This window comes from Hemibagrus wyckioides, linkage group LG05 (assembly GCF_019097595.1).
Source record: "Hemibagrus wyckioides isolate EC202008001 linkage group LG05, SWU_Hwy_1.0, whole genome shotgun sequence".
NCBI classification, from domain to species: Eukaryota; Metazoa; Chordata; class Actinopteri; order Siluriformes; family Bagridae; genus Hemibagrus; species Hemibagrus wyckioides.
Window position 1 is genome coordinate 26,115,380 of NC_080714.1, and position 26,048 is coordinate 26,141,427.

General features: G+C 39.5%; 1 protein-coding gene across 2 annotated transcripts; it reads right to left on the reverse strand.

The window, feature by feature from the left end:
• Positions 1-26,048, reverse strand: slc6a6a (solute carrier family 6 member 6a). Of its 2 annotated transcripts, XM_058390014.1 has the most exons (15): positions 25,792-26,048; positions 20,284-20,507; positions 15,732-15,961; positions 14,195-14,329; positions 9,779-10,013; positions 8,877-9,009; positions 8,261-8,395; positions 7,576-7,679; positions 7,188-7,312; positions 6,966-7,078; positions 6,128-6,265; positions 4,895-4,997; positions 4,019-4,119; positions 3,750-3,920; positions 1-2,862 (listed from the first exon to the last, which is right to left on the reverse strand). In XM_058390014.1, exons 2-15 carry the CDS (start codon positions 20,319-20,321, stop codon positions 2,710-2,712), a joined length of 1,914 nt encoding a protein of 637 aa, XP_058245997.1. In that variant the 5' UTR covers positions 20,322-20,507; positions 25,792-26,048; the 3' UTR covers positions 1-2,709. The 2 variants fall into 2 exon arrangements, with proteins under 2 accessions (XP_058245997.1, XP_058245998.1); XM_058390015.1 differs by lacking the exon at positions 20,284-20,507 and having other exon boundaries at positions 25,792-26,047.

Sequence of the window (26,048 nt, forward strand, 5' to 3'; positions counted from 1 at the left end):
TTGTTCCCAGAGGAAAAAAAAACTTTTTATTTAAGATCTAAATGATGCAATATGCATCTCAAAACGAGTTGATAACAAAGCTACTTTGGTTACACAAAATGTTTCGGTTTATTGAATAATCAAATCCAGTTACAGTATATTGTATTCGTTTGAATGGATTTTTTTTTTTTTAAAACGCTGGTTGAAATTGTTCATTTTATTACATGTATCAAGCTGAAAATGATAATAATAATAATAATAATAATAAAAAACAGACAAAACCACTTGTTTACAAATATTGCACACTGCAAGTTTAGGCTAACATTTAGATAGAAATTTCTGAATCGGTTTCAGAAAACTCGAGGTGAATCACTGACGGTTTTACGATTCTGCACCATAGAAAATGGCTGATTGGAAAAGGCAAAGATGATCAGAGAGGAAATACTTGTGAGTGTATTTAATCGCGGACACAGTGCATGAACTCAGAGAGAGCGTGTAGAGCGTGAGGATCGACCTCAAGCCATGAAGAGTGAATTATGATGGGTTCACTGCCAGTCAAAGACTCCTGAACACCTGATGATAGAATAGAACAGAATAGAATAGAATGGACTTGAAAAGAATGGAATAGAATAGACTTAAATAGAATAGAATGGACTAGATAATAATGGAATAGAATATAAAGAATCAAATTGAATAAAAACGAATGGACTAGAAAAGAATGGACTAGAAAATAATAGAATAGAATAGACTCGAAAAGAATGCAATAGAAAAGAACAGAATTGAATAGAAAAGAATGCAATAGAAAAGAATAGCCTAGAAAATAATGGAATAGAATAAAATAAAATAGAATGGAATAGAAAAGAATAGAACTGAATAAAAAAAGAATGGACTAGAAAATAATAGAATAGAATGTTGAAGTTCACAATAATTCAGAGATGATGATCCGGATCAGATTGTAAAATTTAAACTCAAGCCTTAAACACCGTCTCTAGATCTCTCTAGACCTGATGATCTGAGGGAAATAAATCAGTGATTAATTCTCTCATCTCTGTACTTTTGGCTGAATTTCTCGTTGTTAGGTTACTGAAACACTTCTGAACTCTATGCTGTTCACTCTCAGGGTTTAAGCGTTTGCTCTTCTTTGTTTTGATGAAGATGACGATGATGATGAAGATGATGTGGCAACTGATCCCAAACTGAATTGTTCAGGTTTATGTCTGTCTAGTTCACACCTTGATGGACGTTCTGTCCTCTAGGATGAAGAGTCTCCTGCCCCATCCACAGATCTAATTCTGAACCGTTTGTAGAAGTTGAACATCTGGGATTCGAAACATGAGAGATTTTGGAGTTGCCATCATCATCATCATCATCATCATCATCACCATCAGCAACCATTTGTAGAAGTTGAACATCTGGGATTCGAAACATGAGAGATTTTGGAGTTGCCATCATCATCATCATCATCATCATCATCATCACCATCAGCAACCTGAACACACTGAGGTGAAAAACAAGCTTTAATTGCTCCAGGAACATTCCAGAGAAGCAGTTCCGGAGCTGTATGAATTTTTTTGGTTTTGCTTTTAATATCGTCCATCCATCATCCAATCAGAGGTGCATTAAAACACAGAGACGGGTGTTTCTCGGATTTTGACTGGCAGTGCACGATAATGACGCAGGACACGAGGCTGTATGAAGTAAAGCAATGGGTTCCGGGGTTTCATCGAGAACAAACGATAAGAAGAACGAAAGAACGAACGAATCGGATGACAAGGTATCTTGCTTTCTGAAAGGCATTAAAAGGAGGGACGGATATCGCTGGACGACGGGTAAATAATTTACCCTCGGACCCAGCAGTAGGATGATCAGGCAACCCTGAATTACTTTTAATTAAAAAAAGAAATCGGTTTCAATCTCCTCTCGTAAATGAGAAGAGCAGTATGTGATACTTAGCATATATAAAAAGCACAGCTGCCTACAGTATTAGAGCAACACGATGGCTGGATACTGTATGAGCTTGTGTGTGTGTGTGTGTGTGTGTGTCAACTGGCAGTGATTATTAAAGTGCACAAAGGGTTTTAAAAAGGGCACCATTGCGAAAAATGTGCACACGCTTGAGGACTTAACCCTCTCCAATAAATCAAATATGTGTGTGTGTGTGCGTGTGTGTGAGTGTGTGTAAGCAGTGCAGAGCTTCCGCACAAAGCGGAGGTACATTCAGCTTCATCAAGACGAAGAACGCTGTACAGGAAACCTCACTGTACAATAAGGGTCACTGCCACAAACTGTCACCTACACACCTGCTGATTAGTGCAGCTATCTTTAAAAAATAAAAAAAAATCACGTTTACTTCACCGCTGTATTTGTTATTTTTTTTCTCTTTGAAATTAAAATCTTCAGCTTTTCCTCCTAAACAACATTCACAGTTCCTATCCGTCTCTCTGCGAAAAAGACCAGGCGTCTCTCCCAGCTTCAACCTCAACAAATCTTAGCATTACTAGCAATGATTACAGTGATCTCATAATAACAACAGGAATAATACCACAATAATAATGATAATGATAATAATAATAATAATAATGAGAACAAAATTTCCTAAACAGCAAAGGATATTATATTAAAGGAGCGACCTCCCGGTGTAGAAATACAACTAGAACACACTATGAAGCAGTCTAAAGGACAGAGAAAAAGAGGAGGAGGCGGGGGAACACGCTTCTCTCATAGAGAGTCTCACATTGTAGTTTCTACGATGGTGTGAGAGGGTTTGGTGAGGGCGTAGGTGCCGTTAGGGTCGAGCGGGTGGAGCAGCTCGCTGTTCTTCAGGACGCACTCTTTCGGACGTGAGCTCGCTCCTTTCACCGGCGCCGCCACGGCTTTGATCCTCTACACGAACACACAACGTTAACCACAGGTCAGAGTCGTACAACACAAACATGGGTCATGTGAACAAAATCAATGGGATTTAATGCTTCTGGATGGACAAGCAAAACGTGCAGCGTATTAAATACTTAGTGGCAAAGACAGATTATGCTTAGAATTACAAAAAAAATATACAATCTTGATTGAATCCTTTCAGAGAAACGAACTTGAATCCACAAAGTGTGAAAATCTAATCAGCTTTTGTCACTGGAAATTATGGTAGGACTTTATAACATGCTGCTGTTGCTCCCTAGGTATGTGAGGGGGTCTGGGAACTGGTCAGCATAACAACTTGGCACTGGTTTTACACCAGATGCCCTTTTTGACACAACCCTCCCATTTTATCCAGGCTTGGGACTGGCATTGCAACCACTGGGTACAGGCTGGGAATTGAACCCAGGTCTTCTGCATAGTAGGCAAGAAACCTACTACTGAGCCACCAGTGCCCCAGTAACATATAACATGCTCTTTTAGGAAAATAATCAATAGTCATAACTTACTGCTTTCATCACACCGTCGACCATTTATTCCCCTTAACATCAAGACTGCCCACGTAAATGAGTGTGGATTTAATTAATTGATGACGTTATCATTTTGCCTTTATTGTTGTGAGAATATCAATGAGATAGCTGAGTTCCTTTATCTTGCAAGCGCTTGTTTATTGCTCCTGTGACAGAACTGATAACCTTGTGCAGCGTCATTGATTAATAAATAAAAATGGCTGCCGTGTAAAAATGGTTGGGGGATAGTAATCAGATCACACACACACACAGCAACCTGTTGTTGATTACTTTCCTCTAAGCACCCCAGCAAAGCCTATTATTCCTTGCTAACCATCTAAAGGAACTCACCTCAATCAGCGAACCATCCGATTGGATGATTTTGACCACCACCACCATGGGGATGCAGATCATCGAAGCCAAAGCCAGGCACCAACCAATTCCTATGGACCAGTCGGGATATTCGTACACTTTGTTGTAAGTGAGGGGTTTATATCTCACCAGCGAAAACACGAAACAGCCCTGCAACAGGAAGGAGAATGGTGAAATGACGCACCTTGACCGATTAAAACACCTTCCTTGCTCGTCATAACACACACACACACCGTACACACACTTACCACACACAGCACGGGAGTGATCAACATCCAGCTCCATTTCATCCAACTGTTTGGTCTGTAGCCAATCATCTCCTCAATAGCATCGTAGAAATTATCAGCGCCTGCAGTGGCACACACACGCTTACATTCAACCACACGTCGCAATATAAGCAGCGTCCACATTTATGTGTATCTTAAATATGATTAAATGACTCTGTGACGGAAATGTCTAGTGGTTCAGAGAGAAATCGTGAAGAGGATGATAATACAGATAGACTTTTAACTTCAATTTATAACGGAATTATTTATTTAATATTATACAAGGGCAATGTTGAATTCTCGAATTTGATTGGTCAGAAGCCATTGATTGAGAAGGGTAAAGTTTTCTGAATGAAAGCATGAAGGGAAAAACACTTCAGGTTGTACTGGTTTAGGAGAATGCGAGAGAGAGAGAGAGAGAGAGAGAGAGGTAAATGGCATAAAGAGAGGAGTGTGATGTTTATGTAGCAAACACACCAAGCTTATAAAGTACACCAGTGGCAGTTACATTTCCAGGAATACAATACACTTTGTGTGTGTGTGTGTGTGTGTGTGTGGGTGGGTGGGTAGAGGAGTTATTAATTTTATGGCTCTTCTAGGAGAAGGTCACGTTCACATTCAATCCCAACCTCAGTGACTGATGTGTGTGTGTGTGTGTATGTGTGTGTGTGTGTGTGTGTGTGTGAGTAGATTATCAAGATGACCAAATGTTGATTCAAATCCATCGCCCACACATGCAAAGGGGACAAATTGTACTTTGAGTCATTTAGTATCAAACACCTTTTGAAGTGTTGGTAAATGGTTTATGGTGTGTGTGTGTGTGTATGTGTGTGTGTGTGTGTGTGTGTGTGGTCTCACCATAAACCCAGGCTACTGCCACACATTCAAAGAATGCAACCCAGAGAAGGCACACACCGCTGGCTGCATAGTAATCAAACAGCTGGAACACATACATGCCACCCTGGAAAAGAGGAGAGAAACGGTGTAAAGGGTGTGGCCTGTGTGACTATCAATCTCAGTAAATGAGGTGTGGCCTATGTGACTGTCAGTTTCAGTAAAGGAGGTGTGGCCCATGTGTCTGTCAATCTTTGTAAAGAATGTAAAGTTTCAGTAAAGAAGACATAGCCTGTGTGTCTTTCACTCTCAGTAAAGGAGGTGTGGCCTATGTGTCTGTCAGTCTCAGTATAGGAGGTGTGGCCTATGTGACTATCAGTTTCAGTAAAGGAGGTATGGCCTATGTGACTGTCAGTCTTTGTAAAGGAGGTGTGGCCTAGATGACTGTCAGTCTCAGTAAAGGAGGTGTGGCCTATGTGACTGTCAGTCTCAGAAAAGGAGGTGTGGCCTAGGTGACTGTCAGTCTCAGTAAAGGAGGTGTGGCCTAGGTGTTTTCAAGTTCAAGTAAAGGAGGTCTGGCCTGTATGAATGTCAGTCTCAGTAAAGGGGTTGTGGCCTGTGTGTCTGCCAGTTTTAGAAAAGGAGATGTGCCGTGAGTGTCTGTCAGCCTTAGTAAAGGAGGTGTGGCCTATGTGACTGTCAGTCTCAGAAAAGGAGGTGTGGCCTAGGTGACTGTCAGTCTCAGTAAAGGAGGTGTGGCCTAGGTGTTTTCAAGTTCAAGTAAAGGAGGTCTGGCCTGTATGAATGTCAGTCTCAGTAAAGGGGTTGTGGCCTGTGTGTCTGCCAGTTTTAGAAAAGGAGATGTGCCGTGAGTGTCTGTCAGCCTTAGTAAAGGAGGTGTGGCCTATGTGACTGTCAGCCTCAGTAAAAGAGGTGTGGCCTATGTGAATGTTAGTCTCAGTAAAGGAGGTGTAGCCTATGTGATTTTTAGTCTCAGTAAAGGAGGTGTGGCATATGTGACTGTCAGTCACAGAGAAGGAACTGTGGCCTCTGTTACTGTTAGTCCCACTGAAGTAGGCGTGGCCTCTAAATCCTCAAAGTTCACAGGTTAAATCTGATGGAAGTCTAGGTATATGTCAATAAAATCTTTGGTTACTTTAAAATTATCTCCTACGCATCAGTCATTAATGGTCTAGTCAGAACACACACACACACACACACACAAACACACAAACACACACACACACAGGGACTTACATTAGTGACCATGGTGAGTCCCACCAAGTAACTGATGACACAGATGACAGCGATGAAGATCTCTCTCCGGTATCCCTTCCTTAGGAGGGATGGGTACAGGTCCACCAAGGAGGTGATCTGACCCTCCACTTCTACAAACTGACCACACACACACAAACATGTTTGAATTGTTTGAACCTTTACTCAGTGGTACAGGTCATGTGATGCTGGTGATTTTATTGCACTCAGAGCATGTGTGTATGTGGGTAGGTGTGTTTTGCAGAATTGCAGAATGGACTTGATACAATCTGTGTGTGTGTGAGAGAGAGAGAGAGAGAGAGAGAGAGAGAGAGAGAAAGAGAGAAATTTCACAACTGTCAAATTGCATTCGCAAGTGACTAACTGAAGCCAGACCTAAATATATCCCACCCATGTCTGCTTGCAAGCTTAAGGCCCGAGTTGGAGGTAATATTTTATGTCCTCGCTTGAGAGTGTGTTACACTTATGAATGCCTGTCACAACACACACATACCACTTTACTCACACCCCAGTGCTCATATATCTTATCTCAGACTGGGCCAAGCCTCCCAAAAGCTCAGCATAAAGATGACGCTAACATGATGCTAAATAGTAGAGCGAGCATCACACTGAACACTCTCTCTCCTCTCCCAGTTAACTGTACTGTACTGAGTAAGAACTTCAACACCACATGACACCAACCTTTTGGAGTTAACATGTCTCTGTGTAAATATTAATTTGCATAAACTTTATATAATCTTGATCTAATTGATGGTCAGAAGATCTGGGTTGCTTTGATAAATGCTAGTGTGTGTGTGTGTGTGTTTCTCAAAAGACTCACCTGACTGTCGAGGCCCAGCAGCAGAAGCATGATGAAGAAGAGTATAGCCCAAAAAGTGGGCAGTGGCATCATAGTGACTGCCTTTGGATATGCGATGAAGGCAAGTCCGGGACCTAAGAGAGATCCACATCCATCACACACGAATAAACACTGCTCTAAATACGTACACGATTAATAAACAAGCCTTAAAAAATCCTGTTGACATTTAAACCCCCAGCCTACCTGACTCAGCTACGTCGGCGATGGCCACGCCCTGCTCCTGCGCCATGAAACCCAGGATGGCGAAGATGGCAAAACCGGACACAAAGCTGGTCCCGCTGTTCAGGCATCCCAACAACAAGCAGTCCCTACACACACACACACACACACACATGTAAATTGTGTGCTGTCTATTACATAATTTTTGAGAATTTTTTCATTCCTTAATACTCATAAAGATTTCCGTATAAGTAAAAATAAATTAGTTGAAAAACAAACAAACAAAATAGTGTTTGTTGAAGTAGATTTTTATCCAAAAAATGTGTCCAAATGGGAAAATTAAATGAAAAGGCTACACACAATATCAATTAGCTTTCTATCAGTTAAAAAGAAACCACAAACGATTACTTACCTATAGCAATTATATTTATATTTATTATAGCTTCCTAATGAAGTCATTGCACCAAGACAAATAGCATAAGAGAAGAATATCTGAGTCCCGGCATCGATCCACACCTGAGAGAAAGAGAGAGAGAGAGAGAGTGAGAGAGAGAGAGAGAGAGAGAGACAGAGAGAGAGCAAATAGCCTCATTTAATACAGTTCTTCTGCTGTCTGCTATAAGCATCTATATAATATATATAGATTTCTGAATAAATATCACATACCTTTTAATAATACATAAGTTCAATTCAAATTTTATTTTTTAGGCCGTTACTGGTTATTGTTTCTTCTATAGAATATTTATTCATTTTGCTTCAGTAATGTTGTTAGAGAGAGAGAAACAGGGGGAGAGAGAGAGAGAGAGAGAGCGACAAAAACGGAGAGAGATGGAGCAAGAGCAAGAAAGAGATTAAGAAAAAGAGAGAGAGACAGAGAGAGAGAGAGAGAGAGAGAGAGAAAGAGAGAACCTTATCTCAGCCTTATTTGTATTAAAATAAACCATTAGAACTCATTAATTCAGTTAATTAATGCTGTAATGCACTTTAATCTAATCCTAGCCTTGCCTTAGGCAACCGCTGAACAAATGAACATTTTAACGTTGTTAGCCATTTTTATTTAAAACACACACACACACACAAACACACACAGGTTGTACCTCAGGGTCTTGGAGGCGGCTCAGATCGGGGTACAGGTAGAACTTGATGCCCTCAGCAGCACCTGGCAGAGTTACGCCTCGCACCAACAGCACAATGAGCATGAGGAACGGAAAGGTAGCAGTGAAATAAACCACCTGTACGAGATGGGGAGATTAAACAGTGATGTCATCAATCAAAATAATGATTTAAACACACAAACTGTGTTTATTTTGTTATACACATGTTTAAGTAAAGTTTTACATCTAATTTCTTCAGTCATTGTTTTGATACCTCTTATGATTAAAAAGCATACACACAAACACCCTCACACACACACACACACTCCCCTGTCTCTCTCTCTCTCTCTCTCTCTCACACACACACACACACACTCCCCTGTCTCTCTCTCTCTCTCTCTCTCTCTCTCACACACACACACACACTCCTCTGTCTCTCTCTCTCGCCCTCACACATAAACACACACACACACACTCCCCTGTCTCTCTCTCTCTCTCTCTCTCTCTCTCACACACACACACACACACTCCCCTGTCTAATTTGTCTCTCTGTTCCTGGATCTTTTGCTCTTCATCCTACCATACCTTCCTCCCCCCTCCCTCTGTCCCACTGTCTCACTTTGCCAGTGGATTTCACTCCTTTCCAGATGCAGAAGAAGCAGATGACCCAGACGGCGAGTAGACACAGGGCCAGATCCCACTTCAGCTCACCCACCTCATCAATCCCAGACGATAAACTGAGCACGTTACGCCTGAGGAACACAGAAGAGCCAGGGGTCAAACATATACATGGAGAGGGACAGAGAACAAGAGAGAAACAGAAATAGAGAAACAGAGATAGAGACAGAGAAAAAGCGAAAGTGAAAGCAAACGTAAAAGAGAAAGAGAGGGAGGAAAGAGAAACAAAAGAGATAATTAGACACAAAGTGAAAGCAACAAGAGAAAATAGGTGAAGAAAGAAAGAAAGAAAGAAAGAAAGAAAGAAAGAAAGTTTCTTAGTTTAAAGACATGTTTAAACAGATAGATAATATAGCACTTCACTAAAATAAAACTGAATCTTACCAACTAACTAAATAAATAAATAAAAAATGAAACTAACCAGAGTTAGCATAGCTAGTTAATGCTTAAAAAGACACCTGGCTAGCTAACTTAGCTGCTAAGGTACTGAATAACTCTAGACTCGGTTTAGGGTTAAACTCAGCTCACTTCAGTCTTCTGACTTAAAAATACAACTCATACTCTGTGGAATTACTGGTATATCTGTGAGTTTTTGTAGAGGATAATATTTACACCAGCTATTTACACCACTAATTTTACAGAGCAGAGAGGAAGGGTCAGTATGCAAACGTCACACCAATACATACAGCATGACATCATCGGCTACGTATCACATGCTTTGTGAGGTTCATCAATTAACTCAAATTACAACTGTAATATTTACAGATTGATACCTTGTGTACTGAGCCATATTAAGGGGCTTTAAGATGGTGTGTGTGTATGTGTATTGACACGTGTACTCACTCCCAGAACTCAGTCACGGGCGAGGTGAAGTTGGTGACGTTGGCCGAGAGCCAGAGGGTTTTGTTCTTGCGTATGGTGTCCTCCACGCAGTTGGGGGTGTTCCAGCTGTGGCGGCAGCTCGCCCATGGCAGCTCCCTCTGCAAACACTGCAGCAGGTAATACAAACCCCAAGCCAGGATCACAATGTAGTAGATGTTCAGCAGGGACACAATCACAATGGATGCGTAGCCAATTCCTGAAACACACACACACACACAATATCAACAAAACGCTAATACTCCATTTATCCATGATAAGAAACTTCTTACAGCTTTGTAGTGTTCAGTTACAACTATTTTACTGATATAATACAATCTGAGAAAGTTCTGGAGAATCTGAGATAGCAACAAGTTATTTCATGCTTAAAATAGGACATTATCATGCTAAGGGGTATGCTAAGTAAGTAGGCTTAAGGTAAGTTGCTTCTAGACAGCTAACATGCTTGTACAGTATATTACTAGCTAGAAATACTACAGCTAACATGCTAATCACACACAGTACAGTAGAAATAAATAAATAAACAATGCATTTCTTAGAGCTCAGACAAACTTTACTGAAGTTTTGAGCAGTTGTGGCCAGGCAAATGTAGCATCTTGGAGGTTAGTTAGCTAGCTAGTGTTGGTAAATACTCCGGAAGTAAATGTATATTAACTTAGCTAGCTAGTGTTAGTAAAGTAAACAGTTACTATTTCTGGCTGTATTCTATAAGAGAATATACATGTTTCATTTCACTTGCTGTTATTTTTATCCACAATGAACGCGTCCTTCATGTGCAGCTATTTACCTCTGGATGCCATTTTATACACTCTGGCATGACACTCTGGTAGACGTACAAGAGCGTAAGGCTTATAAAGTGCACTTTATATATCAGGACTGTTATATCAGGTGCTGACGCTAGGCCTTGCAGTACAACATGTTAAGTATCTCTACATTTCTCGTGTCATCTGAACTGTATAGTAAGGGAATGCTTTTCTAAATTTAGCCCTCCTTCCTGCACAGGTATTAAGAGTACAGTTCAGCGCTGGACATATGAGTGTAGCTAGAAATGGGCTAAATGCATCTGTCACAGGATCAGAAGACATTACTCAAGCCAGGTAACCACTATTTTGAAAAAAGCTACCTATAGCAGCATCTCTATCAGGCTCTCTATCAGTGTTTGATCATTTCCATGTATTAAAATGGAAACACCCGGAAGGTTCTGCTTGGTCGGCTTCATACAAAGAAAACCAACTTGCGAGAAAAAGTCAAATGAGATCTTCACACTCTTCCATTGTTATTACTGTAGAAAGGGCATTATTCATAATCACGCTTTTGGGTGTTTTTAATAATTTATGATCACACTGTCTGGTGTTAGCCAAATTAGGATGAGGTTCTCTTTTGAGTCTGGTTCCTCTCAAGGTTTCTTCCTTTTACCATCTAAGGGAGTTTTTCCTTGCCAAAGTCGCCTCAGGCTTGCTCATTAGGGATAAATGCAAACAATTATAAATAGAAGTCTAATATTAAATCTTGAACATTTTGTGTAATATTAATCTTGAACTTTTAGTACTATATGCTCTGTAAAGCTGCTTTGAGACAATGTCCATTATTAAAAGCGCTATACAAATAAAATTTAATTGAATTAAACTACATTACTCCTGTTTACTGAAATTATTTCAGCGCTCCTACAACTTTCATGTGATGGTCAACATAGGGGTTTGTTGACCATCACAAGATTGGCTTCTGAAGTTCTCTGAGTGGGAAGGGTGCTGTTATTTTCTCCACTCATGAAGCAGGGCACTTAGCGCTTTCCTCTCAGTGCTCTACATACACAAGAGTTTGACTTTTAGCACATGAATTTTGGAGTTTGGTTTCAGTGAGTTGGTCAGAATGGGCGATACCAAAATGGAAGAAATTTGTGAAGCAATGTGTATCATAGAGTCTGGTGGAAAATCACAATCTGGACACTTTAAATCCCAGTTCAAAGTGACCCCCAATATAATCCAACTAATGTCAGGAGTGGACACTGGAAGTCTGCAGAGTGTTCACTTCATGTTCACACTGGTTCATCTGGCTTATCGCTTTCTTTTTGTGGAGTGCTCTAAAGCCAATTGGCAACGGTACAACCGAACCAAATATCTGTTGGACAAGACTGATTCAGGGAGTCCTGGCCTTTAAACAGCAGGTTTCTCTGACTAATCCCAGAGAGCTGACTCGCTGGGATTATGTGCTGTCGTGGTGCTGGATCGGACACGCGTGCACTGCAATCCCCGAGTCAGGTTTGAGTTTGAAGACCCTGACGTGTCAGATCAGGTCAGCGAAGTGGAGTTTTCCAAAGCCGCGTGGAAGGCGGGCCACTGGCAGGCGCCAGATCCGTTAATAAACACGCCACAGCTGCAGCTTTTATTTTCAGCTCGCAGGACGGTTGGCTACTATCGAGCACCAGCCTTCCTGCCCTGACAACCTCTAAATGTTTTTGTAGAGTCGAGGGCAGCCAAAAGGCACTAGGCCAGGTATAATTGTGACAGCTGACTCTAATCCAAAGTGCGTGATTGTGAATGTGTCTGAGAGCAAGTGTGTGTGTGTGTTTGTGTGTTAGAGAGAGAGTGAGTCTGGGAGGATGTTCAGCTGCTTCAGTCTTCCATGACGTTTCTGGGGTAGAAGGTATGAACCCCCATGCAAACAAAAGAGGAGTCCAGGAGTCATACAGGAACATGCCAGAAAATAAGATTATTAGTGTTGTGCATGTAGACAAGTGTGTGTGTGTTCATGTACACAGGGACAATATTTAAAGAGCTTAGGAGCTTAGAAGTCATTATGTTCTCTGTAACGCACCCACATTTTCGGTCTCTCTCTCTTATTCACGCTGCAAACAGATGAGATCCAATCGACAAATGTGTCTTAGTCATTGCTGGCTGCTGTTGCCATGGCGATGCAGGTTCCAAAATGTCCTGACTAGTGGGGTTTGGGTGTTAGTCAGCGAGTGTGGGGGGTGCACTACTGAAACAGGATAAGAGCAGAGACAATAATATGGTAATAACCTGGTGTGTGTGTGTATGTCTGGCAACCTATGTTTATATATAGCGATACTGACATGGTAGTGTGTGTTGCATTGCTCTGAGCATCTCAGTAGGTTACAAAACAATCCACCAACTGAATAGCCAATAGCAATGTTGTGCCCAAAATCTGACTGTGCAAAAAAACAGATCTATAATCCAATCATTCTATCCCTGATAACATAGTGGGTGCCATAGTATGTGAATATTAGTGGAACACAATGATCCTGGTGACACTATGACACTATCTGTGTCTGGTTGTGGCTTCAGTGTGTTGTTCTGGAGTGAAATAAGGATGTGGATGTGACCTAAACTAAACAATATGAACCTAAACAATATGAATACCACTGATATCGAGAAACCATGGGATAACCCTGGGATAACCCTGGGTTGTGAGATAAAGCATCTCACATCATTTCAGTTCATAATTGTTCTCAAAGTATATTAAATGTTATTTTGTACTCTATCTGTCTGTGTTATTTTCATACATTTTGATTGGTTCTCTTTCCCCCAAAATATATACAGTTAAATACTCGGTAGACGTGTCTAGGTGCTGTAAATTCACCTCTCACTCTTTCCTTCATGAAAGAAAAACAACGTTTTTTGTTTCTTGTGTGAAAACAATCCAGTTGTGAAAAACACAAATAGTGCGCCTCCTATCCGTATCTGTATTCGTTAGGAACACTTTATTATATCTATAACCGCCAATAATAATAATAATATCCATGCAAGAACTCCAGGATGAAAGTATACATTAGGTGAAGCTGGCATTGTGACAATCTGGCAAATGTGTATAAATAAAACCCAACACTACTGAGAGTTAATTCTAAAGAGAGAACAGCACCTCCTGCTGCTGCCTAGAAACCAAAACTGCCCCAGTAACACAGCTCACACTGCTTAGGTACTGAAAGCAGGTCTCACACACACACACACACACACACACACATTACAACAAAAAATAATGCACAATGGCACCGGTGGAGATTTCCAAACTGAAATAATAATAATCTAATCAGTGCTTGTCTTCTAATCTGAACGTTTGATTGGACGGCTACATCACCAGCTCTGGGCAGATGTGAGCTTATCGCGGACTGAATGCGTCACACTGTGACTGTTATTATTATAGGAAATGATTTCTGATCTCTAGTGAGATTATGATTTTACAGCTGACCTATTTTAGATGTGCTGTGTCACAGCGAATCAGAAATCTCATGCATCATTAAAATATGTTGCCAGACTGTAGTACATCTCTCCATTTTTCTCTCTCTCTCTCATTCTCTCTCTCTCTCTCTTTCCCTGTCTTGTTCTTTCTTGGTCTCCAAGTCTGTGGATCTCTTTCTCTCACCAGTGAAGATGGGGCAGAGTTTCTCCCAGCAGGTGATCCCTCCTTCTGAGGTGAACTGGCCCAATGCCACCTCCAGGAAGAACACGGGAAGTCCTCCACCAAACAGGAAGATGAAATATGGGATGAGAAATGCACCTGAGCAACAGAGAGAGAGAGAGAGAGAGAGAGAGAGAGAGATCAGAGACACAAAAAAAACAGGTAAACAACAACAGGTGGTAGACTAGCATTATAATAAGTAACCATGAAAAATTGGTTTAGATTTAGATTTAGAATGATTCCATAAACAGTCCTAGTTGGTCTAGTTATGTCTGAAATCAGATTCAGAATCAGGTCTGTAACAAAATGGTTCAGAATCAGTTCTATAAGATTCATCGTATTTAAATTTAGAATCAGAATCGATTCCATTAAAAATGTTTTGTTTAAAACCTGAATCAGTTAATTCTATAGTAAAATGCTCTGTTTAGGTTCTGAATCAGAGTCGTTTCTGTAACAAATTTTATAACAAAACATTCTATTTAGATTCTAAAATCCGAGCCGATTCTTTAACAAAACATTCTATTTTGCTTCTGAATCAGAGTCGATTCTATAACAAAATCTTCTATTTAGAATCTAAAATCCAAGTTGATTTTTTAACAAAACATTCTATTTTGATTCTAAAATCTGAGTCGATTCTTTAACAAAATATTCTATTTAGATTCTAAAATCCGAGTCGATTCTTTAACAAAACATTCTATTTTGCTCTTGAATCAGAGTAGATTCTATAAGAGAACATTCTATTTTGCTTCTGACTCAGAGTCGATTCTTTAACAGAACATTCTATTTTGATTCTGACTCAGAGCTGATTCTCTGACAAAAGACTCCTTCTGTATGGAAAGAGAAAAAGAGTGCCAGAAATTTCTATTAACTTGTAAGAACAAATTGTGTAGCACTGTGGCACATATTGCTTTACATACAGACCCGCTCTTAAAAATGAAACAATAATAATCATTTAATTAATCAGAAAAAAGAAATATGACTTTAACATAATGACACAGTGTGAAGAGGATGAAGTGCGATATCAGGTATGAGGGTGACCGAACTTTCTCCTCATATGGCCATCCAGTTGGGCCATTAAAACCACCTTACACATCAAGGTGAAAGGAACGAGTATTTTTAGATCGTGTTTACACCACAGAGTTCGATAAAGACTTGGCCTCATTAACTTTATTTATGAAAAACAAAGTGAGCTCTGTGTCACTGCTCAGAAACACAAGTCACCTTTGTTATTCTGAGTTCATGGGGGAACAGGGTGAGCAAAAACACACACACAAACACCTTTATGATACCATAGAAACACACATCTATAATGAAATACACATACACACACTCACAGGAGGCAGACTCATGAGAAAGGATAGTAACAATCATTTCCATTATTAGACAAAATATCTATCTACAAACACACTATGGAAATATATTTAAAATAAAGATTTTTTTTAACAATAAATTTATTTTTTTAACAATAAATCAACATTAAAAGTCTATCAAAATCACTGACCTCCACCATTCTTGTAGCAGAGGTACGGGAAACGCCAGACGTTCCCCAATCCCACAAAGCCGCCGGCTACAGAGAGCAGGAAGTCCAGTTTGCTGGCCCATTTCTCCCTCTGTGGAGGTTTTCCCTCTGCCTCGTCCTCTGGCCGGGTACCTGGACTTTTACCCGGGGACGGCTTTAACGTGTCCTTATGGAAATCCTTCAGACACTGCAACTTCTCTTTCTGTGCCATACTATAGACAGAGAGAGAGAGAGACCAAAGTCAAGCAACAATCTAAGAGTTTGTGTACAATTGCGCAAGTGATGTCATTAATATATGAAATTCGATATTATTTTCTCAGAGTTTGGATGTTTCCCACAGCCCAAGGCAGACTTTTTCCAAAAAGAAAAAACAAGTAAGGGAATATATAAAGCAGAACTCCCAAATCCTCCACCAAAGGGACATCAGATAGAAAATAGATTATAAATGAACAAAGCCCAGGTCAAGCCATGAACTTAAGGCACAATAAAAAGTTGGAAAAGAGACTACTTCAGACCAAAGACGAAGCCTGAGAGCAGGCCAAATGTGTGTAGGTGGACTAGCTGCGTGCCAGTGGATATGTGGGTTGAGGTCAGATCTCTGAGGTCATAGAAAGGATCAGATTCATTGTTTCAGTTGACATGTTGCTTGGTGAGGAACTGAGGAAGTTTACAGCAGATCGCAGTGAGCTGCTCATGAGTTGGTTTCTCTTCATGTGATGAATTTTTTATCCTGTATAAATACATTAAATGTTTTGGAGAGCCGTTGTTGCAGTGTGAGGCATACCGATAAAAGCCTAAAAGCCTGCATACTGTGAGGTGAAGCTTAAGCTTACATTTAAAGAAGGGCTGTTATGTCATTTAAACGGGAAAATGAAGAATTTCCTGCAGCCAAATGACGTCTAATAAATGATACTATGCATAGATTCACTATTTACCAGTGGATCCACTCTGTGTTGCATATATTATGGGATTTGTATACTATTTTTCCTTTGAGCCCTATGTTTGCAGGGTCCTATATTCCATAAAACTCATGTACATCACAGGTGCATCTTGGGTAATGAGTTCTGTGCCCTCAGGGTCTTCTATGAACCCACAGTCCGTTTCCAGGGGCTACTTTCTCGGGATCTTGTATATCTTGCATCACATGCACCAAGGTTCTTAGGTACCCAGGGTCCTTTGTACCCAGAGGCCTATATTTCTTTATGGGATTTGTATACCATTTTTCCTCAGAGCCCTATGTTTGCAAGGTCCTATATTCCCTGAAACCCACATACATCTTGGGTACTGTGTCCTGCACTCCCAGGGTCCTGGGTCTGATGTTTTTAAATGTTAAATGAACTGTCTTCTTTGAGCCCTATATACCTAGAGTCCTGCAATCCCTATGCTTTTTGTACAGAGACTTTCCACAGTCCTTTGTTTCTATGTGCTACATTCTCAGGATCCTATGTGCCTAGCATCCTATGTTCCCAGGTTCTTGGGTACCCAGGGTCCTTTGGCCTATATTTCTTATATGATGGGTTTTGTTTGCCCTTTTTTCACTCTGGACCTTGTGTCACTCTGGCCCTACATTTCCTGAAATTCACATACATCCTGGGTGCATCTTGGGTACTGAGTCCTTTGATTCCAGGTTCCTGTGTTCCTAATGTCTGGTGTCTCTAATAACAAACTGAGGGACCTATCTTGTCTTGTCTCTATATACCTAGAGTTCTACGTTCAATATGAATTTCATACAAAAAAACCTATGTACTCACAGTCCCTTTGTTTTTAGGGGCTATTTTCTCAGGATCCTGTGTACCTAGCATCCCATGCTCCCAGATTCTTGGGTACCCAGGGTCCTTTGTACCCAAATGCCTATACTGCTTATATCATGGGATCTGTATACCATTTTTCCTCAAGGTTCTGTGTTTGCAAGTTCCTGCATTCCCTGCGACTGACGTATATCTTGGGTACTGTGCTCCTAGATACCTGAATTCCTATGGCTTATGAACTGAGGGTCCTGTGTTCTTAGCGCTCTATATACCTAGACTCCTACATTCCCTATGACCTTTGTACTGAGTCTTCTACATACCTTCTGAGGATCCTATGTACATTGTATCCCATGCTACATCGCTTATATTACAGCCCTATTTGCTCATTTACAGGGTTTTATCATCCCCAAGGACCGATGTACCCAGGTTTCTATATACCTGTAGCCCATTATTCCCAAGGTCCTAAGTGTACTTAATTAACACATTTTAAAAAATTAAGTTAATTTGCAAACCGCTTAAATTTACATGTACATTTTACTATTTTATTATTAATTGTTGACAAAATATCTGTAGGGTTTCTTAACATATTAAAATACATTGGAAGCCATTTAATTTCTTGTAAATTTGGTTATTTAAGTTGAACTTTGGCAACCCCTTGACCTAAAATCTTATAGAGTTCATCTCATTGCCTAAATGTTGATTGTTTTAGTTGAATTAAAGATGCAGGGGTTCAAACTGACCTGAACGTCACTGGCTGGCTTTACCACAGTGTGTTTTATTTCCTAGGAAGTACTTCAAATTCGTAAAAATTCTTTGAAAACAGTATAAACAAATAGTGTGACTGTGTGATTGGAATAACAAGCACATGGGAAAGCCTGGCACCTAAAGATAAATTCGAAGTTATTTTGGGTCCTGAGGGATCCGATGAGGTAGTGTTTGTTTGAGATGACAACACCAGAGCCACATTTTTTGAGGATGACTGAAGACGATGACAGTTTTGTAAACAAAAGCTACACTTTACACATAAACACTTTAGCTCGTGTTTGAGCGATGCGCTCTAGGTTTCACTGACTGACACAAGTATTTGTATCATGAGTATAATGAATAATGAATAATGTATGTCTTCAATAAACCACAACTAATGCTTTCCTTGCTCTGGCACGTCTTCATACGCTAATAAATACTCTCAAAATAAAATAAAATCTCTCAAGAAGTTAAATGATCAAGTGCTCATCAGGGGTATTAAACAATTCCACTATCTGTATAAAAAGAGTTTTCTTTCTGTTCTTTTTAATAGAAACATGAACCTCACTGCTACGTTCACTAAAAACACTAAGGGGAAAAAACTAGATGTAGAAATGTCAGTATTGTCACCATGGTTTGTGAGTTTCTGACTCAACCCAGTTCCAAACCAGTTCACCCTGTAAATCTTCCCCTGGTCTATATAACAGCTAACAACTGTATGTATTTACTTTGTTATGCAGGCTTACCAGGTAACTGACAAAAGGGGAAGTGTATAGTACAGTGCATAACATCACCAAAATCAACAGAAATGATTGGATTGATATTGCAGAAAGGAAACTTACCCATAGTTCTAGATTTTTATTTAAGGTTGAGATCGAGGGAAAGAGAGCAGGACAGGATATGATCAGTAAAATCATTCACTTCACCGATCAGGTTTAGTGAGAAGTAAAAGAAAATTGCAAAAGAATTAGTGTAATTTGGGTGCGCAGAATTCAGTACACACAAGTATTGCTTACATAGGTCTTCATCTGTATTCTGTTAACCTTGAAATCTTGTTAAATAACTTGAGACGCCACCAAAGAGGACTTTCAGGTTGCTTGTTGGGAAGCTTTCGAGATCTCATTGGGTTACAAATGTAAACAATATGTTTAAACGAAATTATAGAACACAATGTAGGATCATTATATTGGATATTACAGAAATAATACGTTTTGCAGATTGTCCACGTTAAAGATCCAGATTGTACAAAGTCCATTTTTCTCTGTTGGTCCAAATTCTTTTTTTTCTTTTTCTGACCAAAATGGCAAAAATGTACCAGATGTTGCGCTCCCGTTTGTTGTACTACATAAAAGCCAGTAGATTGTGGCATTTTGAAGCTTTTAATGCACTCAATAATTGAATTGTCACTTTCCTTATTTATTCAGTAATTTATTACTATGATTACTAGAAACACCTTGCTAGTAATAAACAAAATGTGGCGTGACCCAGTTAGCATCAAGGTTTTCTGTTAGATGTCAGTAATTTAAAAATGTTTTACGCCAAATTAGCATTTTTACAGCTGATATTGTGAAAATTTAACTGAGATCTAGCTGAGGATTTAATGTAGCAAAGTATCTTGCTATTCTCAGTTACAAAGAGCAACAAAGTCAAGTCTTAGGGGTTGTTGTATTTCTCCCAAGTGAGAACACGTAGGCGATGAAGGCGCTGACATTTCCAAATGATATGATAGTGCCTGGCGGATTACTGTTTATTAAGGGTAAATAAGATGACAGCGAATGAGTTCAATCAGCCATAGGAGGCTAGCAGAGAGATGGAGTGGAAGGAATCCAGAGAGAAATGTAACACCATAGCAAAACCTGGTGATTATCCAGAGAAAATCCCAAAAGAATGTCCTTTTGAAAACTGTACCGTCTAGGGAAGGGGTGAGGGGGGAGGTCAGAGAGATCAGCACTCCCGCAGGAACATAAGCAGCTAGTCGGCCTGCTGATCGTGGGACAGAATCGAATCCCCATAAGCAACGAAGAAATGGAGCACAGACTTACTCAGCCATGGTGGCCTGATGGTGGCTGATGATCGACATATCGGACCGGTTTTATACCGTGAGAGCGAGGGCAAAACGACACGGCTGCAGCAGCAGGCAACGGTTAATCCGAGGCAGGAAAACACAAGGCTTCTGCAAGTTTACCAGAGTCAAAACCAGGCTGAAGTTCAGCTCAGAGGAAGGACATCATAATCCTCACTCCAGCACAGATGGTGTGAAACACGGCTGTTGCGCATAGCATCATGTGAAACAAAATACAAGACAATAGAGAAATTAGTCCAGGACATGGTATACGACTTTTGAGTCATGCAGGTGTCCGTTCGCTATCTGATAGATTTAATACAGTCATTCTGAATACATTTTGGAAAACCCTGCCAGAAAATCAGGCAAAAATGGTGTGAAAGTTGCGAAACTTCTTGTCCAAAATGTTGGTTCCCATGATTTAGCACGTGTGTGTGTGTGTGTGTTTGGATGTGTGTGTGTGCCAATATATTTTCATATTACAGTTCCTGTTACACTTCTTTCAATAGAATACTATTACAGTGTATTACTAAATGTTTAAATGTCAGCTTTTCCTAAATTAAACATCATTTGAAATCACATTTAAATAAATGTTATAATGGACACACTTAAATTAAACTTTTAGGACAAAACTTTGCACTTTCTCCGTCATCACCATGCTAACGTACCATGCACACTTGCAGCTAATCGGTTAACAAAAACACACACATTCTTTTAAGCCAAGTTAGCTTCTGGATGCGTCCTTGTACAGATTTCATCTAGAATTGTAGCCTAGTAAAAACGCTAATCACGCTAATCCATGGAGTAGACGCCACCTTCTTCCGCTCACTCGTACATGTACTGTAGCTATTTTATGCATTAAACCAAAAGAGATTATAGCATGACAAAAAAATCCAAACATTTTCTCAGTACCTCAGTAAACGCTAACTAAAGTCACTAACATAACAAAACATGCTTATTCCAGCGATTTGTGTTGTCGTTTTAGGGCTATAAAACATTTAGCTAGCTATTTAGCATTTAAAAGTTGCTCCTGCCCTCTAATGTGGTATCACATTTAACCCAAATGAAGTCTGCTTAAACTAGCAAGCTAACCCAATAGAAAAGAGGTAGAAAAGAGGTATAAAAATCTTCAATATGTTGAAGATATACATACATATATATACATATATATATATATATATATATATATATATATATATATATATATATATATATATATATATAAATATTTGTTCATACTGTAAGTCTAACCACATTTGTCACCTCTGAGGTAAGTGTGTGAAGAAACTATATGTGGATTGATCTATAAAACCGTTAAAAATTTCACTTGGTTACATACAGATCTCTTGTAAACAAATGAAGTTTTTATCTAGTCAAGCTAGCACGCTAAACTGGCTGTGTGATATGATATAGACTATTCACTAAGGTGTGTCTTAAAATAGTCAACTAATTTGCTAGCTAATATGGCTTTGTAACAGGATTTGTGGTAGACTTTCGAGGAAAACATGAAAATAATTAAACATTTCTGTAATACTGAAAAATTGTCACTGAGGTAAGTTTTTTTTAAATTTCTTTTTTCCTCAGGTGTTTGGTGCGTTTTATTGAGTTGTTCAACATTTTTAACCATTTTTAGCTTAGCAGATTTGCAGGCCATGTGCTAGTTAGCATAATAAAAAAACATTTAGCTGCAAAAATAGGCTAGACAGGCATCGGGTATTATTACACGTCGCTTTTAGATGTAGCTTTCCGATTGGATAAGCTTGTAGGTCATGTTTCTTGAAGGATACAAGTAAAAAGGATTCTGAGGAAACATGGATTGGACTAGGATGTTATAGTACAGATTTAAATTCACCATTTTTATATTTTCACAGACTTGCTGGAGAAAAAGCAGTAAACCTACTTAGCATTACATAAACCCATTCCTAAAGGGATTACCAGAACCCCATGAAGATTTCAAGTCAAATTAACCCCTCGAGGATAACAGGTTCACTCTGGGGCAGGATGTGGGATTTTCAACTTTAGACCTATTCATGAAGGGGCAGCACTACAGAGCTGTTGATCTTTATATGATCTACAGGGACATGTCATGTGGATTCAGGGCAGTTAAGAGCATAATGTTTGCGCTGACCTGACCTTTAATCGCGGTTGTAAAGCATTAGCGGAGTTCTATCGTAGGCTGGATTATTAAATGTGTCATTGCACCATTGCTTTATGGTGCAGTTTGGTGAAGGGTTTTGTATTTATAATGGCAATAGCTTGGGTTTTAAAGTGGGTAATAGGTTTTATTGCATTATGGCACTATATAGCCAAAATAGAATGTCTACTAAGGCTTTATCTTTTCTTAGATGCACTCTGAGACAGTTTTAACAGGACAGACGATTTGACTTTCTGTTTAACAAAACAGAAAATCACTGTGAACGAGCCCAGTGTTAGGTGTTGATATTTAATTAACACCTAATTCAACATGGGAATTTTGCTTCACATTATCAGCAGGGTGAAAAAGGGAGTATCTGGTTAATTCAATCTCATCTGACCAAGAACAGACAAGCAGCCGTGTAGTGACGTATCAGAGCAGATTAAAATAGCGCCGGTTTTGTGTCAGGCATTTGGCCTTGTATGCCTCTTCCTTGGCTAAACGTCAAGATAAAATGTCATTGTAGGATTGGTTATTGAGTTATGGGTCTTGTGTTTGTGTCTGTTTCTGTACAGATACTACAGTCAGACCTTTTGCCAAAGAAACATTAGTTTACAGATGCAGTATATTCACACTGCACACTGCTCTGTTCCTTTATGCTTTTTATAAGATGTTTAGGGACGTGATTTAGGGATGTGTCGTTTACAAATGATTCACTCATTTGAACAAATCATTTAAGTGAATCTTTTTTAAAAGATTCAAAGCTAGACCTGATGCTGAGACAGTCACAGTTTAAAATGGCTTCAAAACAGGACCAAAAGGATGTATTTTTATTAATTAAGGACACGACTTAAATATACAAATTACAACGTTTATATATAGGCCACGTTAAGTAGCATCAGGTTGTGGTTGTCTCACTGGATTGTGTATTCACACTAGATCAAGTTACTCATATTACTTGTTGCATGTAGGTGTGCAGCAACCCCTACTGGTAATACATAAAAATAAACTACATAAAATGTATTAGCTATATATTAAACCAACAAAGTAATCAGTGTGAAAATTGGTTCTACGTGTGACAGTTCATACTAGCTATATTGACAGATTAGCAAAGCAAGCTAATTGTAGTTCTACATACACTCATCAGAGGCACCAACAATCTCAACAACTTCCTTCCTTTATTCATCTTCATAACAACATAATAAACACATTTAATACACTTAATTAGAAGTCGTATGTGACAGGATATAATTAACGACAATTCTAAAATTTTCTTCCATTTTAATTATCAAAATCTGTGTTATGTGATCTGTGCCGCTTGGTCACTTGCATAGTCACTTATGACGGCCCAAATCAGCTGTAATTTCGAAAAATTGCAAGTCCATCCAAATATCATAGAGTTTGCTTGATTTTGTGTTAATTTCTGAGAGTGTAAGATCAAGCAATCTCCATCATATTTGGACACATTCGCAATTTTTCGACATTACCGCAGATTTTCCTTAGAATTGGGCCAAGATGTGTCAACTGATGTCATCAAAACAAACATTCAGCCCATGCTCTCTTCGATTCACATACATAAACATCAGTACAGCTATCATAGAATATATGTGTCATTACTGGTAGGAGTTTAAATGAAGGACTCTTTGTTTGCATTTTCACCAATTAAAAAAAATAAAGCCCTGGAACTTGTAAAATTTTTGGCCTAAACAATCAAAAAATTCTTCAGAAACTCCTGGAGGACTGCCTATGCACAGAAAGGAAGCTAATAAACTCTGGTTAACGGTACAAATGCTTGCCAGTGGGGTCCTTATACATACTGTACGTCTTTTGTACCCTTAGCACGACAATTACGACGGCAAAGGAACATGATTAAGGTGCATAATTGGGCCTTAAGGACCACTGTTGTGCCTTTGAGGGTACGTCTAAATAGTTTGTATCTTGGGAACAAAAATGTAGCGCTGCAGTTCCTTATTTACTGACAATATTTCGTTAACCACTTAAAGCCGGATGACACGTCAACAGGTCCAGAATTGGATTTGTTTACACGTGTACCTACACACTTGTTGCTAATAGTTTCACTGTAGTCACTGAATAATTCACAGTAGACAAGTTCCTGAATAATAAGGTGAATAATAAATAAGAACAGGGTTTATGTTAAAAGTTCTTGGACTTTTTACATTACCCTAACTGATGTTTAGGATTTATATACTATAAATGATTGCATGTCTACAGAGTAAAGCCATATAAGCACTTATTTGTGAGAAGTAGACTAGTCTGCTGGAGGAGGGGAAGGAGGGAGGACCCACAAAAGAGTCGGCGGATGATTCAGAAGAATGAATCATTTCAGTAAACCGAGTTAAAAGATTCGAATCCTTGATAAGAATCTTAAATAATCAGCATTAAAGGAGAAGGAACCGGGTTTTTAACTATTTCAGGGGTTATTCAATAGCATATTTTTCAGCCTGAATTAAATTTTTACATATATCACGGGCACAAAAGAGTACGAAATAGTAATCTGTGTCAAAACAATATCAGATCTATAGCTGATTTATGATCAACAATACCGGCGTGCGTTAAAACAGCCACCAGGCCGCTTCCCAAATACCTTCCTGTTACTCAGAGAAGTCCACTAGGTAGGGTGTGAAACAATGCTTTTTAGAGACTACGTAGTACGCTAGGTATTTATCACGGATTTATTTGGGATGCATCCTGTATTAACGGGTACCAGACACACCGGCAGACGTCAAACACAAAAGAGCTGAAGAGGTCCAAATTGGTGTGGAGCCTACTCAGGAATATAAGTGTGTGTGTGTGTGTGTTAAACACTACCACAACACATTTTATCCCCAAGATGACACTTTTTGTTTACAAGACGTAAACAAAACGTTTTGCCCTAAAACGTTTCCTTATTCACTCCCCGTGCGGGGTCGCGAGACGCGGGACCGGGTGCGCTTCACGCAAATCCGATTCCTGCCATTAACCTACTTTTATAATCTAATTATAGCCTAACAAGGATCTTAAATCCGAGCAGAGAGCATGCACGGCTTTTTATTCATTCATTAGACATCATCAAACATCTATCCTCCAACGTGCCGTTCTCAATCAACACGTTTTAACACGTTTAAATGAAACGAAAGCATGTGAGCGCACCGAGCATCACACGGCTCTATCAACAGCATCCTTTCAAAGAAAGCTTAGAGGAAACAAAAAGAGATTTTCACTGAACTTAAACACCGATAAAAGAGTTGAAAACATTTAAAAGTGCAACAGCCACGCGCTCATAATAAATAGTAGATATATTATTCTTATATACAGAGCGCCTTAATTTCTCTAATGAGACCGGATGTCATTTACCTGTGCCGTTGATTTATTGCTCAGTCTCTTCTTGTCCTGCCGTTTCTTTGTGCCGGTGCGTGTGAGAGAAAGAGTGTGTTTGTCTGCGCGCGCGATCGGCGAGGCAACTACAAATAATCTTCACGCCCTCTCTCTCTCTCTCTCTCTTTCTGTCTGTCTGTCTCTCTCTCCCCGACCTTCGTGTCTTATATGGGTAATATCGGAGAGAGTGGAAAAACACCAGACTCTCCATGCAACAGGAGTGTGTTTCTTAAAGG

What these genes read in the sequence shown, in the direction of transcription:
- slc6a6a (XM_058390014.1), bottom strand. Translation starts at nt 20,321, where the DNA reads ATGTCGATCATCAGCCACCATCAGGCCACCATGGCTGA. An exon ending in CATCAGGCCACCATGGCTGA is followed by an intron (nt 15,962 to 20,283) that starts GTAAGTCTGTGC and finishes CTCTGTCTATAG; the next exon opens with TATGGCACAGAAAGAGAAGT. An exon ending in TGCTGGGCCTCGACAGTCAG is followed by an intron (nt 6,266 to 6,965) that starts GTGAGTCTTTTG and finishes GTGTGTGGTCAG; the next exon opens with TTTGTAGAAGTGGAGGGTCA.